We start from the raw sequence: 18926 nt of genomic DNA on the forward strand, positions 1-18926 counted from the left end.
TACTCAAGATATGACAAAATATACACACTTGTGCATATATTTTCGTCATACCCCTCATATCTGTGTTATAACTATATAGTCTATTCCCCCTGCTGCCAAAGGAGGTTTGGGAATCTGTAGTGCTATTGATTTAAGTCTGCCCAGTTATCTTTCTTCCCTTCATAGTACCTCCGAACTAGTTTCTTCCATCTTGACTCCTTCCGGTTTAACTTTTGAATCTTCTCTCCTCCACGAGGCTCTTGACCAATGGTCTGCTGAATATCATATGCCCCCTGAAGACCGCAGACATTATCAACATAGTTGGGACGAACTGCTTTACGAACACCATTTTTCATCTCTTTTGGACTCTGCCTCTGATGCTAGAACAAAGGCTCGTCTACTGTCAGTTTCCTTCTCAGAGTCTGGTGCGTGGCTTGGTGCTCTACCTGTACCTTCCTTGGGCACTAAGCTGGACAATGAATCTTTGAGGATTGCTCTTGGTCTACGTCTCGGTGTTCCCATCGTTGTCGAGCATACGTGTGCTTGTGGTAGTAAAGTTGACGTTTTTGGAACTCACGGTTTGTCTTGCAGGCGTAGTGGAGGCCGTATTCCTCGGCACGCTGCAGTGAATGAAACTATTCGTCGTGCTCTGGTGTCTGGAGGTGTTCCTGCTGTTTTGGAGCCAGTCAGTGTGTGTCGTAATGATGGTAAGAGGCCAGATGGCATGTCATTGATTCCTTGGTCACGGGGCTTACCCTTTACCTGTTCAGACACCCTGGCCCCATCTAATTTATCTACTTCTGCAAGTGGTGCCAGCCGGCTGGCAAACTCTGCAGAGTCAGCTAAGTGCAGAAAGTAGAATTAATTGAGAAGGTACAAAGGCGTGCTACTAAATTCATACTCTCTGATTACACTTCAGACTACAGGACTAAATTAGGCATTCCAGTATCCGAGTTTTTTAAATAAAAAAATTCTCCGTATATTCCCCAATAGAACCCTGGCACAAAATAACAATTCGTGTTTAACTTGGGATTGCGGGGGCGGATCCAGGAGGGGGGGGGGGGGGGGCTTTGGGGGCTGAAGCTCCCCCCCCCCCCCCCCCCCCCTCATATTACATACACATATAGGCTTTACTTGATCAATATGCTGAGTATTATAATGGAATTTTGTCTTAGCATAATTATATGATCACTTATAATACAAATACTCATAAAACCACCTTATAAGCATCTTTCCAAGGTATTATCAGTGGATTTATGCTAACGTTTATGCAACAAGGACCCGGATCAGCATTGGAGGTGTACAAGATCGAGATACTCTAATAGAGCAGTCAGCTAACTACTCTAATAGAACATTCACTGGAAACATGTAGTTGGTTCTGTTATGGAATTTTTCCAAATCTGCCTGCACCTATACATACAATGAAGTGCATTGGTCTGTTTAAAGGGCTTCATTCATCAACTTGTGTAGTTAATATGTATGGCAATACTTAATTCAGGTACACAATTTCCATTGAAAATGCTCTCAGTTTCAATCTTGTATTGTTCAAATTTCAAAATTTTCCACTTTCAACATTATTATTCTAACATGAACCTATTCAGTGTTGTGCAATAGTGAGAGGGGTGCATCATGTATTTGGTTGTCTGTATCTACCCAAACTTTTCCATTAGCAAAATGCTTCAGAGAGCCATACCTATAATCTAAAGGCAGTATATAAAATATCTATGGGCAGAAAATATTATGAATTTTATGTGGAAATGTCTCCAAATTGCAGTATTTTAGCATCTATTTTTAAAAGTTTTCCTGGGGGGGCATGCCCCCAGACCCCCCTAGTTCCAGCATGCTTCGCATGCTGGGAAGTCAAGTGTACTTCACACACCTCTACCCAAGAGATTAGTACCTTGAGTTAGCCCCCCCCCCCTTTTTATAAATCCTAGATCCGCCCCTGGATTGCTCCGTCGTACGAGCTCCAATGAGGATGAAAATCGCTGTGGGGTTTGTCCACACACTGATCATCATGAAAATCTTAGTTTTATCGTGCGCGTTACATATAAGTAAGTTTTGTGTTGTTTTGTAATCTTTTCAAGCCATGCAATGTATGTAGAATACTTTAAAACTTTTGAAAACGTACTGTCGGGTGGAAGGTAGTCACTGGTGCTTACTTTAAAGTGCGTAGTTACTTCGCTCTGGTTAGCAATTTTCAGCTCCAGAGCAATTTTCTGATGGCTGTGTCATCAGCTCAAAAGTATAAACCACTTCAAAGTCGACATAACAATGCCATAATTGAAACTACAACTCCACCTTAAGTATTGTTGCATCATTGTGGTACCTCCACTTTAGTTGTTTACCTTTATAAGTTGTTAACTTGACGTTTTTACTAACTTGAGATAGCCACTTGCCTATGGGTATACATCATTGTACTGAGAAGTGTGCAGTGGGTGAAACATATTTGCTCACCACAAAGCATACAAAGATCACTGAGATCCGATACGATCTGAAGTTACTCTCATTACATGTACAAACTTGCAGCTAGAAGCAACTGCAGTTTCAAGACAGTCCAAATTGCTAGATGGCTTCCTGATTCAATTGTGCCATTTTCCCCTTTAAAATGTATGGGGAACCCTGGAGAAAAAATGTACCTTTTTTCAGTTGTAAACACTGTGCATGCCAAAGTAGCTAATTCCAACCCAACAAACTATATATTTCTGAGATCAGCAATCAATACTCTATCTAGTGAGCATATAAAAAGCCAATTTTTCCAAAATTTAAAAATCAGGCTGGAATGCCTGACTAGATTGACCCAACTAGGTATGTTGCCATTGATGTATATTTATGAAATATCTGACATCCTCTTTTTCTTCAAATCACTTAAAACTCCTACAGATAAGTTCAATATCCTGAACCATGTCAGCTTCAATACTGGTTCTACTAGATCTTCTGGAATCAAACTACACCACAAGACAGCCCATACCAATGCAGCTATGAACTCCTATTTTTTTCGCCTACCTAGACTGTGGGACTCTTTGCCAATAATTGATCATACACAATCACTAATTGTAATAAAACAAAAATTGAAGAAATTTTTATGGAATCATTTCCTAGCTAACTTTGACAATTCACTCTGTTGTTTCCATTACCTTTGTCCCTGTTCCTGTTGTTCCAAGAATCCTCCATCTAACAATTTTAACCACTTGTAACTAAGTATGTATTATGTTAGTGTATAGCTATTATTAGGCTATCAGTGTAGGTCACTGGTAGACCCTCAGAATTATTATTCTGTAAAGCATTATTATTATTATTAAGTATTCTTCTCTGATTCCATCATTTCACTTCTCCCCTTTATGTGTTGAGATCTTGGGTGCTTGGGGTTCATGTGCACGCTCATTAGTGAGGCGGATAGGTTCCCGGGTGATAGTCTGGTGATAATAGGGCCACCCAATTTTTGATTCAGAAGGTTGCCATTGATGTTCAACGTGGCAATGCTGCTTCTGTAATGGCAACAATACTATCATCCCAGGACTGGGCAGAGTTTGCCTCTCTGCCCACTGTTTAAGTGTTTATTTATATTATCATTATCTTTTATAGCAAAAAAAAATAATAATAAAATTAAATTAAAATAAATAAAAATTAAGAATAAAAATTTAAAAAAACTATATATGTGACTGAATTTGACAAAACAAGGCTTCGACGCACAAAGCTTTGTTAGGAGATATGGCGATTTTAAGGAATCATTGTGTAATAACTTCCCAATGCCTACAGCTGTGCAACCAAAATTTGCACCAATTGTTCATCTGTTCACTAGCTATCACTGAGTGGGTGTATACATTTCTGATACCCAAAATTTGCCCTGTTTTGAGCAGCTTTTTTTGAACAGGTAATAATATCACAGGTGATAGTAATAGGGTGAGAGGGTGCGGGTGGACGGTGGTCTTAATATACGGGTATAAAATGAAGTAAGAAGATGATTGGAATCCAGAGGCCAAGTTTGGGCTCGCCATGGGCATTTAATGGTGCCAATCTCACACTCTTGGCCGTGGCTTTGACAGGGTCGGAAGAAAGCTGCTACAGAAACCAGACTTGTCAGTGCTGAAGGAAGTACAGTGTGAAATATGATAGTGTATTAGACCAGCAATCCATTTCTGGTAAAATCGTAAGTTTGATTTTGTGTGTGTGGAAGCCTTGTTATGTGAAATCCGGTCATATATATATATAAATCAGCTAGGTATTGAGCTTTTCATTTAGAATGGGAACCAAGCATGTATATTGTTTATACCATCCATGAAATCATAAACTAATAGATTTTAATGTTCAAAATTTGTTTGCAGTTGGCCATGGGGGCTGTACCTCCAGATCCTTGCACCTATAGCTCACAACTAAATCTGGATACGCCCCAGTGTATATATGTAGCTGAAATATCCACAAGGAGACTTGTAACAGCTGAACTCTTAAACTACATGGTGAATGGTTTGTATTTGAACCCTCCACAGAGTGACTCATAACCTAACTAAAGTCTCTACAAAACGAATTACAACCTACTGTAGCTGAACTTTCTATACAGGATAGTTTTCTTGTAGTTGAACTCTCTACAGGGTGCCTTGTAATGCAGCTGAACTCCTTATGTACAGGGTAACTTGTTTCCAGCTACTCTTTAAGGGAGTATTCACATAACTAGTTGTATTTTATAACCACTATAATTATGACAACTCATAAATTTAAGATCTGATGTGCATAACTTTATAGCTATAGCTTTTAATTATGGCATGGTTAATACACAACACACATACACACACACACACACACCCACACACACATGTACACACACACATGCGCACGCACACACACACACACACACAATCCACTCCACCAATCACATTAAACTCAGTACCTGAAGTGAGAGAATACTGAGCAAGTTCTGTGTGTTTATACATATATACCAACGCTAAAAAGACCATGCACATTATCTATTATGATAACGCAATAATATGTGACTGGGCCTGGGGTTGGAGGAATTGTTTTTCCTTCTTTGGCCCATACCTTATTATTAGCTAAGTTAAGTTGTCTCTTGAATTCTCCAATTATTAGCTTTGGTAATCCAAAGGCTGCAGCACAAGTTGCTGCCATGCTGGCCACTGTAATAATAATAAAATCCAGTAGTGGATACAGGGGGGCTGCAATGGTTTCAGCTGAAACCCCCTCTGAAAACAGCGTGAGCCACAGATTTATTTACGATCCGTGTGGGTGACGATTTGCGATCGTGTGGGTGTCTGGGTGATAACATTACCAAGAGTTATACTTAGGAATTTTTCTAATGGTAAAACTTCATACTTTTGTCTTAGAAATTCGTTCAACAGCAGGTATGACCTTTTTTTTTGGTCTTCAACTTAAACCTAGGCTGAAATTGCAATTCCAGAGTAGAATTTCAAAAAGTCTGGATTTGCCCCTGACAGTTATTGAAAACTTCCCTCAACCTGAAACCCCCTGTGAAAATTTCTAGATCCGCCACTGAAATCTCCACATTTTCCCAATGATATAGGTGTATCTTATACACAGTAGTAGAAAAGATGTTTATGTGGACTGAAGCTTTCATCTACTCTGAGTTATTCTCACTTTGGATACTCTGAAAATAAGTAAAAATCAAATACTAATAAAACAGTTGGGCACCGCTGCACAATCAGTCATCTTTGCAACGCACATAGCAATGTGAGTGCATAGGTAGCTACAGTATGTGTTGTTCAGTAACATTTTTGCTTTACTTCATCTGTACATATCTCACAGACAGCCTGGATACACCTGAGAGATGAACGACAGTTGTTTACTGAATCATTTGCACAATGTGTAATTGTGACTGGATCTGCGAAAAAGGGCTTTTCCAATTGCATGTACCATAACTTGACAAGGTATGAGACTAAAATTTGGTAACTTCCAACTCTGACACAGCACTATTCTTGATTGTGATTTCAAGCTGATAGGTTAAACACAAGAATAATGACATCAAACTTGGAAAATTGGAAAGGCTATAAGACCGACATGTTAAAATAGTGCATAAGTAAATTGTTACTACTATTATTAGGCCTGAGTCAAATATGCTCAAAATTTTGCCCAAAATGCTTTCAGGAACTTCCCAAAATTTTCATGTATCATGCTCTTCAGTGTTCTCATGCCTGCATTATGCTCCTAGGTTAACAACGTTTCTTACAATTATCTTGTAACATTTTAATCAGTGAATGCTCTATTAGAGTATTTCACTACAAAGTGACTGTTCTATTAGAGAGTATATATATAAGGAGCTATGTAGGATGCATTTGAGTGTTCTATTGCAGTTTCCACTGACTGCTCTATTAAGGAGAATCAATCTATCTTCATGGAATTAAGCTCCATAGTTTGAATATCCACCTAATATGCTAGTATTATGTTGGCATAACACTCCAGCCTATTATACTTTTTATTATGCTGGCATATTTGATGCAGGCCTAACTAATAATTTATAATTAAGTCTTTGAAAATATTTTAGAAGTCTTCTGTTCTTATATTTGACATTTAGCTATGTTTTGTGCACGTTAAGTTTTTATAAATTATTTGTAATATGTGACCCAATTTTGGAAAACCATCCTTTTGGGCACATGCAAAATTTTGCAGGAAAACTCAATTGAAAATTTCAGCAATAATTTTTAAATTTATTTTTTTGCACATTTGGATAAAGCAACTATTAAACTTTCTTGCTGTGAAATTTCACAACCAAAGCTTCTTTCTGCTAGGAGATATGGATGATTTTCTCAGACCATGTAGTGATTACACCATGCATGGGACACCAATTAACTTACAAATGGGGTGATTTGTTCAGGTGCTAGAATGGTTAAAACTAAGTCTTAGACAATGATGCATGGCATTTAATTGAAGAAAAGGACCAGGAACACTTGATGTAACTATCAGAAGTCTCTTTATAATACTTTTAGACAGTAGGAATGGAATTACTTGTAAACAAAGTGATTTGTCACAATTTGTCACACTTAATCACTCACAGAATTCAATGTATTAATATAAAAAGTTACTTTATAATGTATTACACAGTAACCTCTGGAACCCTTTAAGATATCAAGCTGAAACTTTGACACAAGATGGATAAACACCCAGTGCCTCATTTTCGTTACAAAAGAGAAAATTGACCTATGTGCCAAAAAGGATGGTTTTCCAAACTTGGGTCACATATTAAATTTTAGTTTTGTTGTATGTAGGACAGAATCAAATAATATATGTGACCGGATTTGCGAAAAGGTACCTTTTCCACACATTTGACATACCAGCAAACAAAATGATGTAAAACTTGACTTCTAATACCAATTAACTTGCTCTTAGCATCAAAATGTAGCCAGATACTATGGCTACATTCATTGAAACTTTCAAGCAATTATATGCCATGATCAAAAAGTTATGAAGCTTTAAAGTCCAAAAAATGGGTCAAATTTTGTGTGTGAAAAAGGTACCTTTTTGCAAATCCGGTCACATATATTGCAGATAGTTTTCAGGGTCTGCATGGGTACAGTATTACAGTGATGTTTCCTTAGCAATGGTTACCTAGCAACCATTGCATGTTTGTAGCTATGATATGGGCATCTATCAGCATGGTAACACTAGTTAGTCAAATCAGATATTAGAAACACACCACACTATTTTAGCCAATCAGATTTTTGTCAAGGGACCTTGACAAACAAGTGTTCTATTGGCCAATCGATTGTCATATTTCAAAATAATATGTCGAGGTGCTACCGAGAGTATTATATTATAACACATTCATTTGTCAGATTAGGATAGTTATGGGCTCAACATGATGCATTAATTTTCTATCAAGATGTGACATCATGCAGACTGTGAAAGTTGTCAGGAAAATTCATGTATGTAGTATAAGTATTAATACTGTGTGTGTATTTAGCGTTCAGCAAAGAAATAATATATATAATTATTACACATATTGCTACAAGTAGGTAGTATTTGTGAGTCATCAATCATTAACAACTGAAGAGAGTACTAAATAGAATCCATAATCATTTCAGCACTATGTCAATTTATGTATACCATTACCAAAATGGAGGAAATGGCAGTAGGGAGCACTGTCCCCTAGGAGTAAATAAGCTTGGAGAAAGTTACAGGATTGATTGACATTTTTCACAAATTGTAGAATATACTTTAAGTCATTCTGAATGGCAAAAAAATCTTACAGCCTTTTGTTATGCTCCCACACCCATCTACTTATACTACTACAGACAATCACCAATATTCATGCTGTGTCTCCCTCCCACCATCTGTACATCTGTTCTACTGGTTTACTTATTGTTTGTTTGTTTTTTTTTAACAGCACAATCAGACACACTCTACACGAGTGGAATGTGATACTTTATTAGAGCACAAATCACACTACACATGATTAAGACAAATATAATATAACACTGTGTCCTTGATTCAGAGTCCTGTCACTGCTGTATCATTGTGGTAAATGCTGCAGTGATGAAGAGGGTGAAGATACTGATTCCTTTGGCCATGGTAGCATCACCACTATCCCCGATTATAACCTGTGATTGGGTATTTTCAGGTACTCGATATATATAGCTAGTTAGTCAACACAACTTACCTCTGTACAGCTTCCAGGATTGGCAATACCACAAATTGTGAATATTTGATCAGCACTAAACCCTCCAACAACATCACTACATTAACACACAAGCACAGTTACATTGCAAGCAATAACGTGGTGTATTACATGTTGATTGTAACTATGACTGTTATTACCACAGGAAACATTAATGATATAGATAAACACTGTGTATAGTTTTTTGTTGTTTTATTTGAATTAGACCCTTTTAAGTTACTTAGACTAGAGATTTCCAACCAAATTAAAAATTTTACATTCCTTAAATTCTTTGGTATGGCAAATATTGTGCGATCTATTAGAATCATTTTAGTGCAAACTGCACCTCAATCGGTGGCTCCTGCCAAAAGATACACGCAAAAGAAGTCAGCAGAGCGGTGATTTTTGTGTACGATATTTTTAGGACTTTTCTGTACAATAGCATGGCACCAAGCACAATATCCAAAGTGCCATAAATTTGAATATGAATCTCCTAATGACATCAAATTTTCACCACATAAACCAATTAATGTAGTAAAATGCATGAGCTAGGTAAGACCTCTCAAGAGTGACCAGTCTTTGTAGAATGACCACTTGTAATATTTAATGTTTGAGTCAGTAATTTGCTAAGAATAGCATGAGTTTTGTAAATCAAATTACATACAGGTGTACCCCACACATATTTACAGATGATTAACTAGTGACATTGTATTACAGAGTGACCTTTGACATTACAGGGCACAATTAACAATTACTTTGCAAAATATAACAATTGGATTCTGACATATATGACCACTACTCTTCAATATTATCGTAAGGCAGCAATTTTTTGATACTACTTCACTTTATTTGCCACACCAAAAGTACAAAAGATAGTAATTATTATATAATATGATGACATCATTGTACAACAAAGAGAAACAATAAATTGTCTCTGACTAGAATTACAGTCATGCAGCTGCAACAAAATGGACAATAACAGTAGTGTGCATATCAGAACATCACAACAGGTAGTTGTGAAGCCTTACAAGGTTGGCATCAATTGCCAAACACTGCTTTTTCAAAAGTTATGCATCACCTTGCATGCTATAAAGCAATTCCGCGCAACACAGCAAACTGCTCACTTTCAAACTATACTTGGATTGATGTGGATGGATGTGTTGAACGCAAGGATGGTTGTAACGCAGAATTCTGAAGTCTCCTAGTTGGTGCTGTACCCTTTCACAAGACAAATTTTCGTCGTTGACCACCACAAAACATTTTTTCATCAGAAAACCGATGCCAAAATCAGAATCAGCGTATCTACTTTGCCTAGCATCACTTCTTTCAGCCTTACAGGTCACAGAAACTCGCGGAAAACTCGATAACATTTGACTACAAGTGGTACCGTAAAATCCCGTGTTTTCCCATACATTACGTCGTACAGAATTTTTGTATGGGCTCCCATTGGGGAATTTTATTTCTCAAACTTTGATTTCGCGTATTTCAATAAATACTGGATGAAATTCAATTCGGTAAAGTGCATTACGAAGTACAAAGCATTGGCTACTACATACTAGAACAGCAGCTCGTGAAACACTTGTTGAAGGGGTGTAATTTGAATAGCAAACATATATGTGGAAAATCGCAGGGGCGGATCCAGAGTTTGGAAAGAGGGGGGGCACCTTTCTGAAAAACAGTTGAAGACCAAAAAAACTTGCTGAAAACCAATTGAAGACCAAAAAAAAAAAAAAAAGGTCACGACAATAATAGCTAGTTATCCTTACCAACTATATCACGTCTGTTATGTAAAATAAAATCCTATTTATAGCTTCATAGGTAAGCTACACTGCCTCATGAACATTGTGACTGCTTTATTAGAGTAATTGACTGCTCTATTAGAGTATCTCGATCTTGTATGCAATTTCTTGAAGGGGGGGGGGGGGGCATTTGCTCCAAATGCCCCATCCTGGATCCGCCATTGAATCGGTAGGTTGGAAATCTCTACTTAGACCCTTTTCCTGTTTATTTGCAGTCTTCATTTTGCTAAGACTCCTTTCGTGTTTGTTAACAATTATTCTGCACTAATATATATCAAGGGTAGTGTGTCATGCGGTCCAAGAAGCCGGCGCGCAACACCCGTGAGTATATTGACAGGAAGAAAGAAAACGCAATTTTCGCACCTCGTAGCTCTGTGCTGCCTTGATGAAACAAGACGATTTTTGCTGTGGATACTCCCTCCACCTTCAGCACTCCACATTCCAAATTTGAGCGAAATCGCTTCAAGCATTTCCGAGATATTCGACTTCAAAAATTGGCTTAGTTTCTTCGTTTTTTTTCTTCCTCTTTTCGCACACTTACAAAAACTGCTATAAAACGCGAACGCAATATCCGATTGCCTTGAACTTTAGCACACTGAAGGGGGTATAAAGGCGCATCTCTGTACCAACTTTGGCTACAATACGATAAACAAGAAAAGAGTTATGAGCGATTATTCACGAAAAATAACACCAATATGGTGTCACGCCTACAGGGTAAACCACGTATGGGAAGAAGCTGAAAATCGGTGGGTGAATAGGTTAACTATTGAACCTCAAATCTTTTGTGGTTTGAAAGAAATCGAGCTAAAAACCAGGAAGATACAACGAAAAAACCAACAGTGTGTAACAATTACGCAATCGAGATTAGCTGATAAAAAAGGACTACTTGCCACGCCTACCAGATAAACCGCTTGGGGTAATACTTTGCAAATCGCTGTATAGATGGAGTAATCATCTTAGAAAGGCTCTTCAATGGTGTAGAAGAATCAGACTTAAAGCCACGGAGTTATAACACGAAATCCAACTTGGTGCAGCAAGTGCGAGATCGAGATACTCTAATAGAGCAGTCATCCTAATAGAGCAGTCACCCTGAAGAGAATTTAAGAGATCAGCTAGAAACAAGTAACCTGTATAGAGATCATCTAGAAGAAGTTACCTTGTAGGGAGTTCATGCAACTATGGAAAGAGATAGTTCAGCTAGAAGAAATCACCTTGTAGAGTTCAGCTACAAAGAAACTACCATGTAGAGAGTTCAGCTACAAACAAATCGCCCTGTAGAGAGATCAATAGAAGAAATTACCTTGTAGAGAGTTCAGCTACAAAGAAACCATCATGTAGAGAGTTCAGCTGCAAACAAATCACCTGCAGAGAGTTCAGCTACAAACAAATCTCCCTGTAGGGAGATCAGCTAGAAGAAGTTTCTTTGTAGAGAGTTCAGCTACAAACAAATCACCCTCTAGAAAAATCAGCTAGAAGAAGTCACCTTGTAGAGAGTTCAGTTACAAAGAAACCATCATGTAGAGAGTTCAGTTATAAACTAGTGACCTTGTAGAGACATCAGTTAAAAGAAGTTACCTTGTAGAGAGTTCAGCTACAAAGAAACTATCATGTAGAGAGTTCAGCTGCAAACAAATCACCTGTAGAGAGTTCAGCTACAAACAAAACTCCCTGTAGAGAGATCAACTAGAAGAAGTTTCCTTGTAGAGAGTTCAGCTACAAACAAATCACCCTGTAGAAAGATCAGCTAGAAGAAGTTACCTTGTGGAGAGTTCAGCTACAAAGAAACCATCATGTAGAGAGTTCAGCTGCAAACAAATCACCTGTAGAGAGTTCAGCTACAAACAAAACTCCCTGTAGAGAGATCAGCTAGAAGAAGTTTCCTTGTAGAGAGTTCAGCTACAAACAAATCACCCTGTAGAAAGATCAGCTACAAGAAGTTACCTTGTGGAGAGTTCAGCTACAAAGAAATCATCATGTAGAGAGATCAACTAGAAGAAATTACCTTGTAGAGAGTTCAGCTACAAAGAAATCACCTGTAGAGAGTTTGGCTACAAACAAATCTCCCTGTAGAGAGATCAGCTAGAAGAAGTTTCCTTGTAGAGAGTTCAGCTACAAACAAATCACCCTCGAGAAAGATCATCTAGAAGAAGTCACCTTGTAGAGAGTTCAGTTACAAAGAAACCACCATGTAGAGAGTTCAGCTACAAACTAGTGACCTTGTAGAGACATCAGTTACCTTGTAGAGAGTTCAGCTACAAAAAAACCATCATGTAGAGAGTTCAGCTGCAAACAAATCTCCCTGTAGAGAGATCAGCTAGAAGAAGTTTCCTTGTAGAGAGTTCAGCTACAAACAAATCTCCCTGTAGAGAGATCAGCTAGAAGAAGTTTCCTTGTAGAGAGTTCAGCTACAAACAAATCTCCCTGTAGAGAGATCAGCTAGAAGAAGTTACCTTGTGGAGAGTTCAGCTACAAAGAAACCATCATGTAGAGAGTTCAGCTGCAAACAAATCACCTGTAGAGAGTTCAGCTACAAACAAATCTCCCTGTAGAGAGATCAGCTAGAAGAAGTTTCCTTGTAGAGAGCTACAAAGAAATCTCCCTGTAGAGAGATCAGCTAGAAGAAGTTACCTTGTAGAGAGTTCAGCTACAAAGAAACCATCATGTAGAGAGTTCAGCTGCAAACAAATCACCTGTAGAGAGTTCAGCTACAAACAAATCTCCCTGTAGAGAGATCAGCTAGAAGAAATTACCTTGTAGAGAGTTCAGCTACAATGAAACCACCATGTAGAGAGTTCAGCTGCAAAGAAATCACCCTGTAGAAATTTCAGCCACAAACAAATTACCCTATAGAAAGATCAGTTAGAAGAAGTTACCTTGTAGAGAGTTCAGCTACAAAGAAACCATTCTGTAAAGAGCTCAGCTGCAAACAAATCACCTGCACAGAATTCAGCTACAAACAAATCACCCTGTATAGAGATCAGCTAGAAGAAGTTATCTCATAGATAGTTCAGCTACACACAAATCACCCTGTAGAGAGATCAGCTAGAAGAAGTTACCTTGTAGATCATTCAGCTACAAACAATTCACCCTGTAGAGAAAGCAGCTAGAAGAAGTCACCTTGTAGAGTGTTCAGTTACAAAGAAACCACCATGGAGAGTTCTGTAATAAATAAATGTATTATTTAAATATAATTTGTGCATTTACTGATAAAATCAGAAATATTTAAAGTACATTTGCTTCATCTTCTCTTCTTCCTGTGGTAAAGAAAAAAAGACAGGTTAAAAAAGTCCCAAAGCCAGCCATAGGCCGGCTTTGGGGTATACAAATACAATAAGAAATGAAATCTAATCCAAAACAGCCAAGCTATAAAAAAAAACAGTGTGGCCCTCAAAAGGCTATGGTGAAAAAAGATGTGAAATCCAAGGTGGCGGCCAAGAAATGGCTGTGATGGTAGGTTAATGGTAAAAATTTTAATAATGGCAATTTAGGTGAATTTTGTGCCAAGACCAAGCGGCACCAAATTCACCTGAATTGTCGTTATTAAATTTTTACCATTAACCTACCATCACAGCCATTTCTTGGCCGCCACCTTGGATTTCACATCTTTGTTTCACCATAGCCTTTTTGAGGGCCACACTGTTTTTTACAGCTTGACTGTTTTGGATTAGATATATATACTAGTAGTGCTGGGGTTCACTACCTAGCTGAGAATTAACTTTAAACTCACAACAACAGACCAATAGGCTTGTTTCTACTATTAATGTTACATTTCTCTGTTACAAGCAGCCATCAACAGTAGGCTCTTTACATAAGCTAAACTTCAGACCACTGAGGCCAACTGGGTCTGGGCATGTAGGCACATGATTTTTGCCTACTTTTCAAACTTCCATCACTCAACTTTTTATACGATTATGCTATGGCAATGAAATATTTGCTCTTATAGTAAGCACTTAATTGGCGTTATGGTGCAAGTTACAGAATGAAAATATTCTGCTCCAGTACTGAGATATTACCTGTTGTGTGACAGGGTGTAGTTTGTGCCCACAAACCCTATTTTTGCAGGCCCGGTCACATATACTTATACATAATAATGTATGATCAGTCCTGTAGTAGCCAGTATCTTCAGAGAATTACATAGACCTCTGTGGTTTGATTTAAATGGCTTGTGGTTCATGTGCTTAAGTAACATGAATGCATATGGTCACCAATCTATACCATAGCTACAACAGATTTCTGCATGTAGAAATATGGCATTGTTAAATCATGAATATATAATGATCAGTTGATCAGTGTATGTAATCATAGCTATAGGTTCCACATAGCATTAATACATACCTTGCAACATTAGCATATTCATATGCACAGCATCCTCCATAATCCACAAGTTCTTCGATCTACAGTATTTGTACACAAACTTATGTACTTATACAACCTGTATAGGCAATTACATGTGTGCATTACATATTGACTGATATACGTATGTTAGTATGCATGTAGAACCTATATTATAAAGTTCTGCAAAGAGTGGGCTTTGAGTCAAAACTATATACCTTTCTAAATATTACAATTACAGTACACAAGGACCCTCATGTGAAGCAGTAAAGGTTAACAGAACATATTGTAAGCTTTTTAACACTACAATAGATCAGATTTTGGAAAACCAGTCTTAATATCAGGCTTGAAACCATGTGTCACCATTGAAGCACTTATATACCTGATAAAACAGTTCACATTGTAATTCAATGTACTGACTAGTGATTCTAATCTGATTAGAAGTTTGGAATGCCTTATTTTAATCATAAACATTTGAGTTGTAAAATGTGAGATTTTCCAAAATCCAGTCACATAGCTATTATACTGTATACGTACACTGGATATTGTACAGTTATGTTAACTGATCAAAGGGTGGTCACAAGATGTTAGGAATGTCAGATACATCAATGTCGGTTACAATAATAATAATATCTCCTGTTTAGAACTCTGCGTGCAGGTTGTAAATGTATACTGTGTTTACCTGACTACAAGTAAGACAATCATCAGTGCCACATGGTGTTGTGCTTGAGTTTTCGGCTAGTGCAACCTAAACAATTAATGTTTTATATCACATATGTACATAATTATGTAATAAATGGTACACTTGTAGTAGCACTGCCATGGCAGCTTCAACTGATTTGCAAATTATATATAGCTACAATTTACTTTCAATATTCATGCCCAAACTGTAGGCTGCTAAGGGCAACAGTTATATGCATTGTTAGAGATCATGCTCACTCTTCAAAATCATGATGAAAGTACTGGCTGAATGAATGCACTATGGATCATTCCATTCTTCCTTAATTTTACCAGGGGCAGATCCAGACTTTTGGAAACAGGGAGGTCAAAATGAAATGGTACTACATTGTCAGGTGAAACCAAAAAAATGTCACAGCCTGCATGCTGACAATAGCTGCCCACCCCACCAACTACACATTTATTGCTGACAAAGTACATAACAATCCTTACATAGCTCGCTACACACTGCTCTGAATATTGTGACTGCTTTATTAGAGTGACTGCTCTATTAGAGTATCTCGATCTTGTATATATGTTAACTTGGAGAGGGTCAAGAGCCCCCCTCAACCCCCATACCCCCTTCCTGTATCTGCCACTGGTGATGACCCTGCTCATGAGTCACTATATAGCTACAATTTCATCTGCATTGTCGAGCATGATAGAGCTTAATAAATTGTTGCATCATACAAGGCATGTGACCCAGATATTCTATGCAGCAGATGATCCAACCCTGTTAAAACCCTACCCTGCACTGTAGTTTTAGCTAGATAACTTGAAGTTACAATCTTTTGTAACCTGTATCTTACCACAAACAAATTGATTCAGTTTAGCTACCAGGCACATGCAGCGTTCAGTTAACTATAATTTTGCTACTTGTTGAGATATACACACCATACAACTATTAATGGTGTAGTATCTGTTTCATGTATTTACACTTACAAATCCAGCATCAGATAACACTGAAAGAATCTGTGCACAGCTATCCCTGCCATTTGAGAGACAGCCGATTACTACAGCAACTGCAAAGGCTTCATCTTCCTGTGTGTCACAATGTACACAGTCAGTTTCTCAACAATATCATGTCCATGATCATGATCTACTTAAGTCATTGGTACATTATTTTAGGTAGTATGGAAAATGATAGAAATACATTAGGCCTTACTAGATTTGTCCTCATGCCATAGCAGTACATGGCTTTAGATCTGAAAATGCTGACTTTGTCCTCATGCCATGGCAGTACATGGCTTTAGATCTGGAAATGCTGACTTTGTCCTCATGCCATGGCAGTACATGGCTTCGGAAATGCTATAGTCAGGTTAATCTGTGTCATTAGACTGAACCTGTACAATTATTGACCTTATTTTGTAGCTAATGACATGCAACTTTTATCACTTTTATCTAGATGTGTATAATATTCCACCTAATCTGTAGCTACACATCAAAGGAAAACAGGGCGTGTATGGTGATTAAGCCCCAGTGGTAGAAGTTAAAACCTTAGAAATCTTTTGAGTAAAAGACTTTGCATTTACCACATCAATAGATGTTCTTATGATCTCACCTATTTCAAAGTATAGGGTAGAATCCACCTACACCACTGCGGACTCTTGTATTCTTTTGTGAGAATCAAAGCCATAAACAAGGTAGCTAAGCATTACATTATAAAGTATCCACTTTTACATCTGTAAGCTTTAAATCCTTATTAAGGCAGCTATGGTGTAGGAGATGTTAACTCACTCAACTACCAGAATGATTACCTCCGTATAGACACTCAGAAAAGCAATCAGCTCTGTTCAATTAATTGGCTATGCACATATACTTGCATGATTACTAAGACAATGCAGCCGCAAAGTCACTGTTTTCTTAGTTATTCTGATTGGACCAGGCACTGACTATATACAAATTGGATATGGCCTGTTAGCCATATCGCTAGCTATAGACAATAACTTACATAACACTCGGTAGCTACTGCAAGAAGTAATGGTTCGCAAGAAGGAGTACAAGCAGTTGAGATGTCAGCATCAGACAACGTAGCTCCCGCGTCAATGGCGATACCAATGTCGACGAAGGCACTTAAGCAATTGGGGTTGGTTCTAATAAATTGCAGCGCGCTAATGCAAGCTGCAGATAATTCTTCTTGACCATTAACCACCGTGAAAAGTATCAGTGCAGATAACACTGTGATTAGTAAAGCCATGGCCTTAGCTTCGAAACTAGCTAGAAGCTCGACTCGGATATATCTCAGTTCACAGTGACACTAGCTAATAGGGAATTACTGCAAGTTCATGTCACTATTTAAGGTGCCACATACTTCCGGCATACCCATCAAGGCACATGCACTGTGGTGTGTACATACAGTGCCAAAAACGGCCTTGGACAGGTCCATGCAGGGGCGGAAAAGACACCTTTATTTAGGGGGGCTGGGATTAGTCTCGTCCTCGCAGACCCATTCTCCGGGGCGGCGCTTATCGATTAGAGATTATAAGCGCCTCCCCGGAGAATGGGTCTGCGAGGACGAGACTAGGCTGGGATGTAGCAAGGCTTGCGGGTGACATGCCTTACGTAGTGCGCAAAGCACACCAACATGCGAAGCATGCCAATCTAGGGGGGTCTGGGGGCATAGACCATATGCCCCCCAGGAAATTTTGAAAATCAGTTAGGTCCTCTGAGATTGAATCTGGGAGCAGTTTATTGGACTACATTTAGTAGCATATTAAAGTGACCTTGAGGCATTTATATTAGTATCCAATGAACCTATAATGAGGTCTGGGGACATCCTCCAGGAAATTTTTGAGATTTAGACTCTCAAAATTGAACTTGATCTGAGAGTGACTTTAGCAATCACCATTATTGTTGACTGTAAATTGTATTAGGGTGAGGGGTGACTGCTCTTGATTCATATATAGAATCCAGCTGATTTACCAGAATTGCAGGTAGCTAAGCATTTGGGTGGGGTCTATTCTACGGAACAGAATGGAATACCATTGCTCAAACTTCCCATCAGCGGACCTCCAGCTGGTAATCAAACATACCCCCTCAAGAAAGATAGAAACAATTAAAGGATTGATTGTGGGTTCTTGTTAGTTGTCATTAGCAATGAAATATTAATTGTGGGATTAGCTGTCTCAGTGATTGTTCTCCCTGATATACCAATAAGCAGTGCTCTTCAATTCATTTATTACATGACCAAGGGGAGTTTGCTACTGCAATATACAGTAGCTGATTGGAAATATTTCTGCTGATATTGACAAGCTATTAAGCACTGCAGGCCAATCAGTTTTATGTCCACAAAGAAATGATCTCCAAGAAACCAGAAAGACACTAGTGAGGAAAAGGCTACAACTTTATTCAGTCTAACTTAAGCATAATAGCTGTGTGGCTGAGTGAGTGAGGTATCACTTTCAGAATGCTCAGACCACAAATTGATGAGATGCACGGATTCATCAAATTTTAGTTGCAATGGACTACAATTTTAATGG

At 38.2% G+C, this 18926-nt stretch overlaps 1 protein-coding gene across 1 annotated transcript; it reads right to left on the bottom strand.

Moving 5' to 3' along the window:
* Window positions 1–8334: 8334 nt before the first annotated feature.
* LOC136255456 (uncharacterized) lies at window positions 8335–17741 on the bottom strand. Its single transcript, XM_066048227.1, has 6 exons — window positions 17399–17741; window positions 16390–16488; window positions 15413–15478; window positions 14734–14792; window positions 8603–8678; window positions 8335–8543 (listed from the first exon to the last, which is right to left on the bottom strand). The coding sequence occupies exons 1-6, from the start codon at window positions 17642–17644 to the stop codon at window positions 8445–8447; spliced, it is 645 nt and encodes a 214-aa protein (XP_065904299.1). The 5' UTR covers window positions 17645–17741; the 3' UTR covers window positions 8335–8444.
* Window positions 17742–18926: the final 1185 nt, after the last annotated feature.

Source organism: Dysidea avara, chromosome 5, assembly GCF_963678975.1.
Source record: "Dysidea avara chromosome 5, odDysAvar1.4, whole genome shotgun sequence".
Classification (NCBI taxonomy): Eukaryota; Metazoa; Porifera; class Demospongiae; order Dictyoceratida; family Dysideidae; genus Dysidea; species Dysidea avara.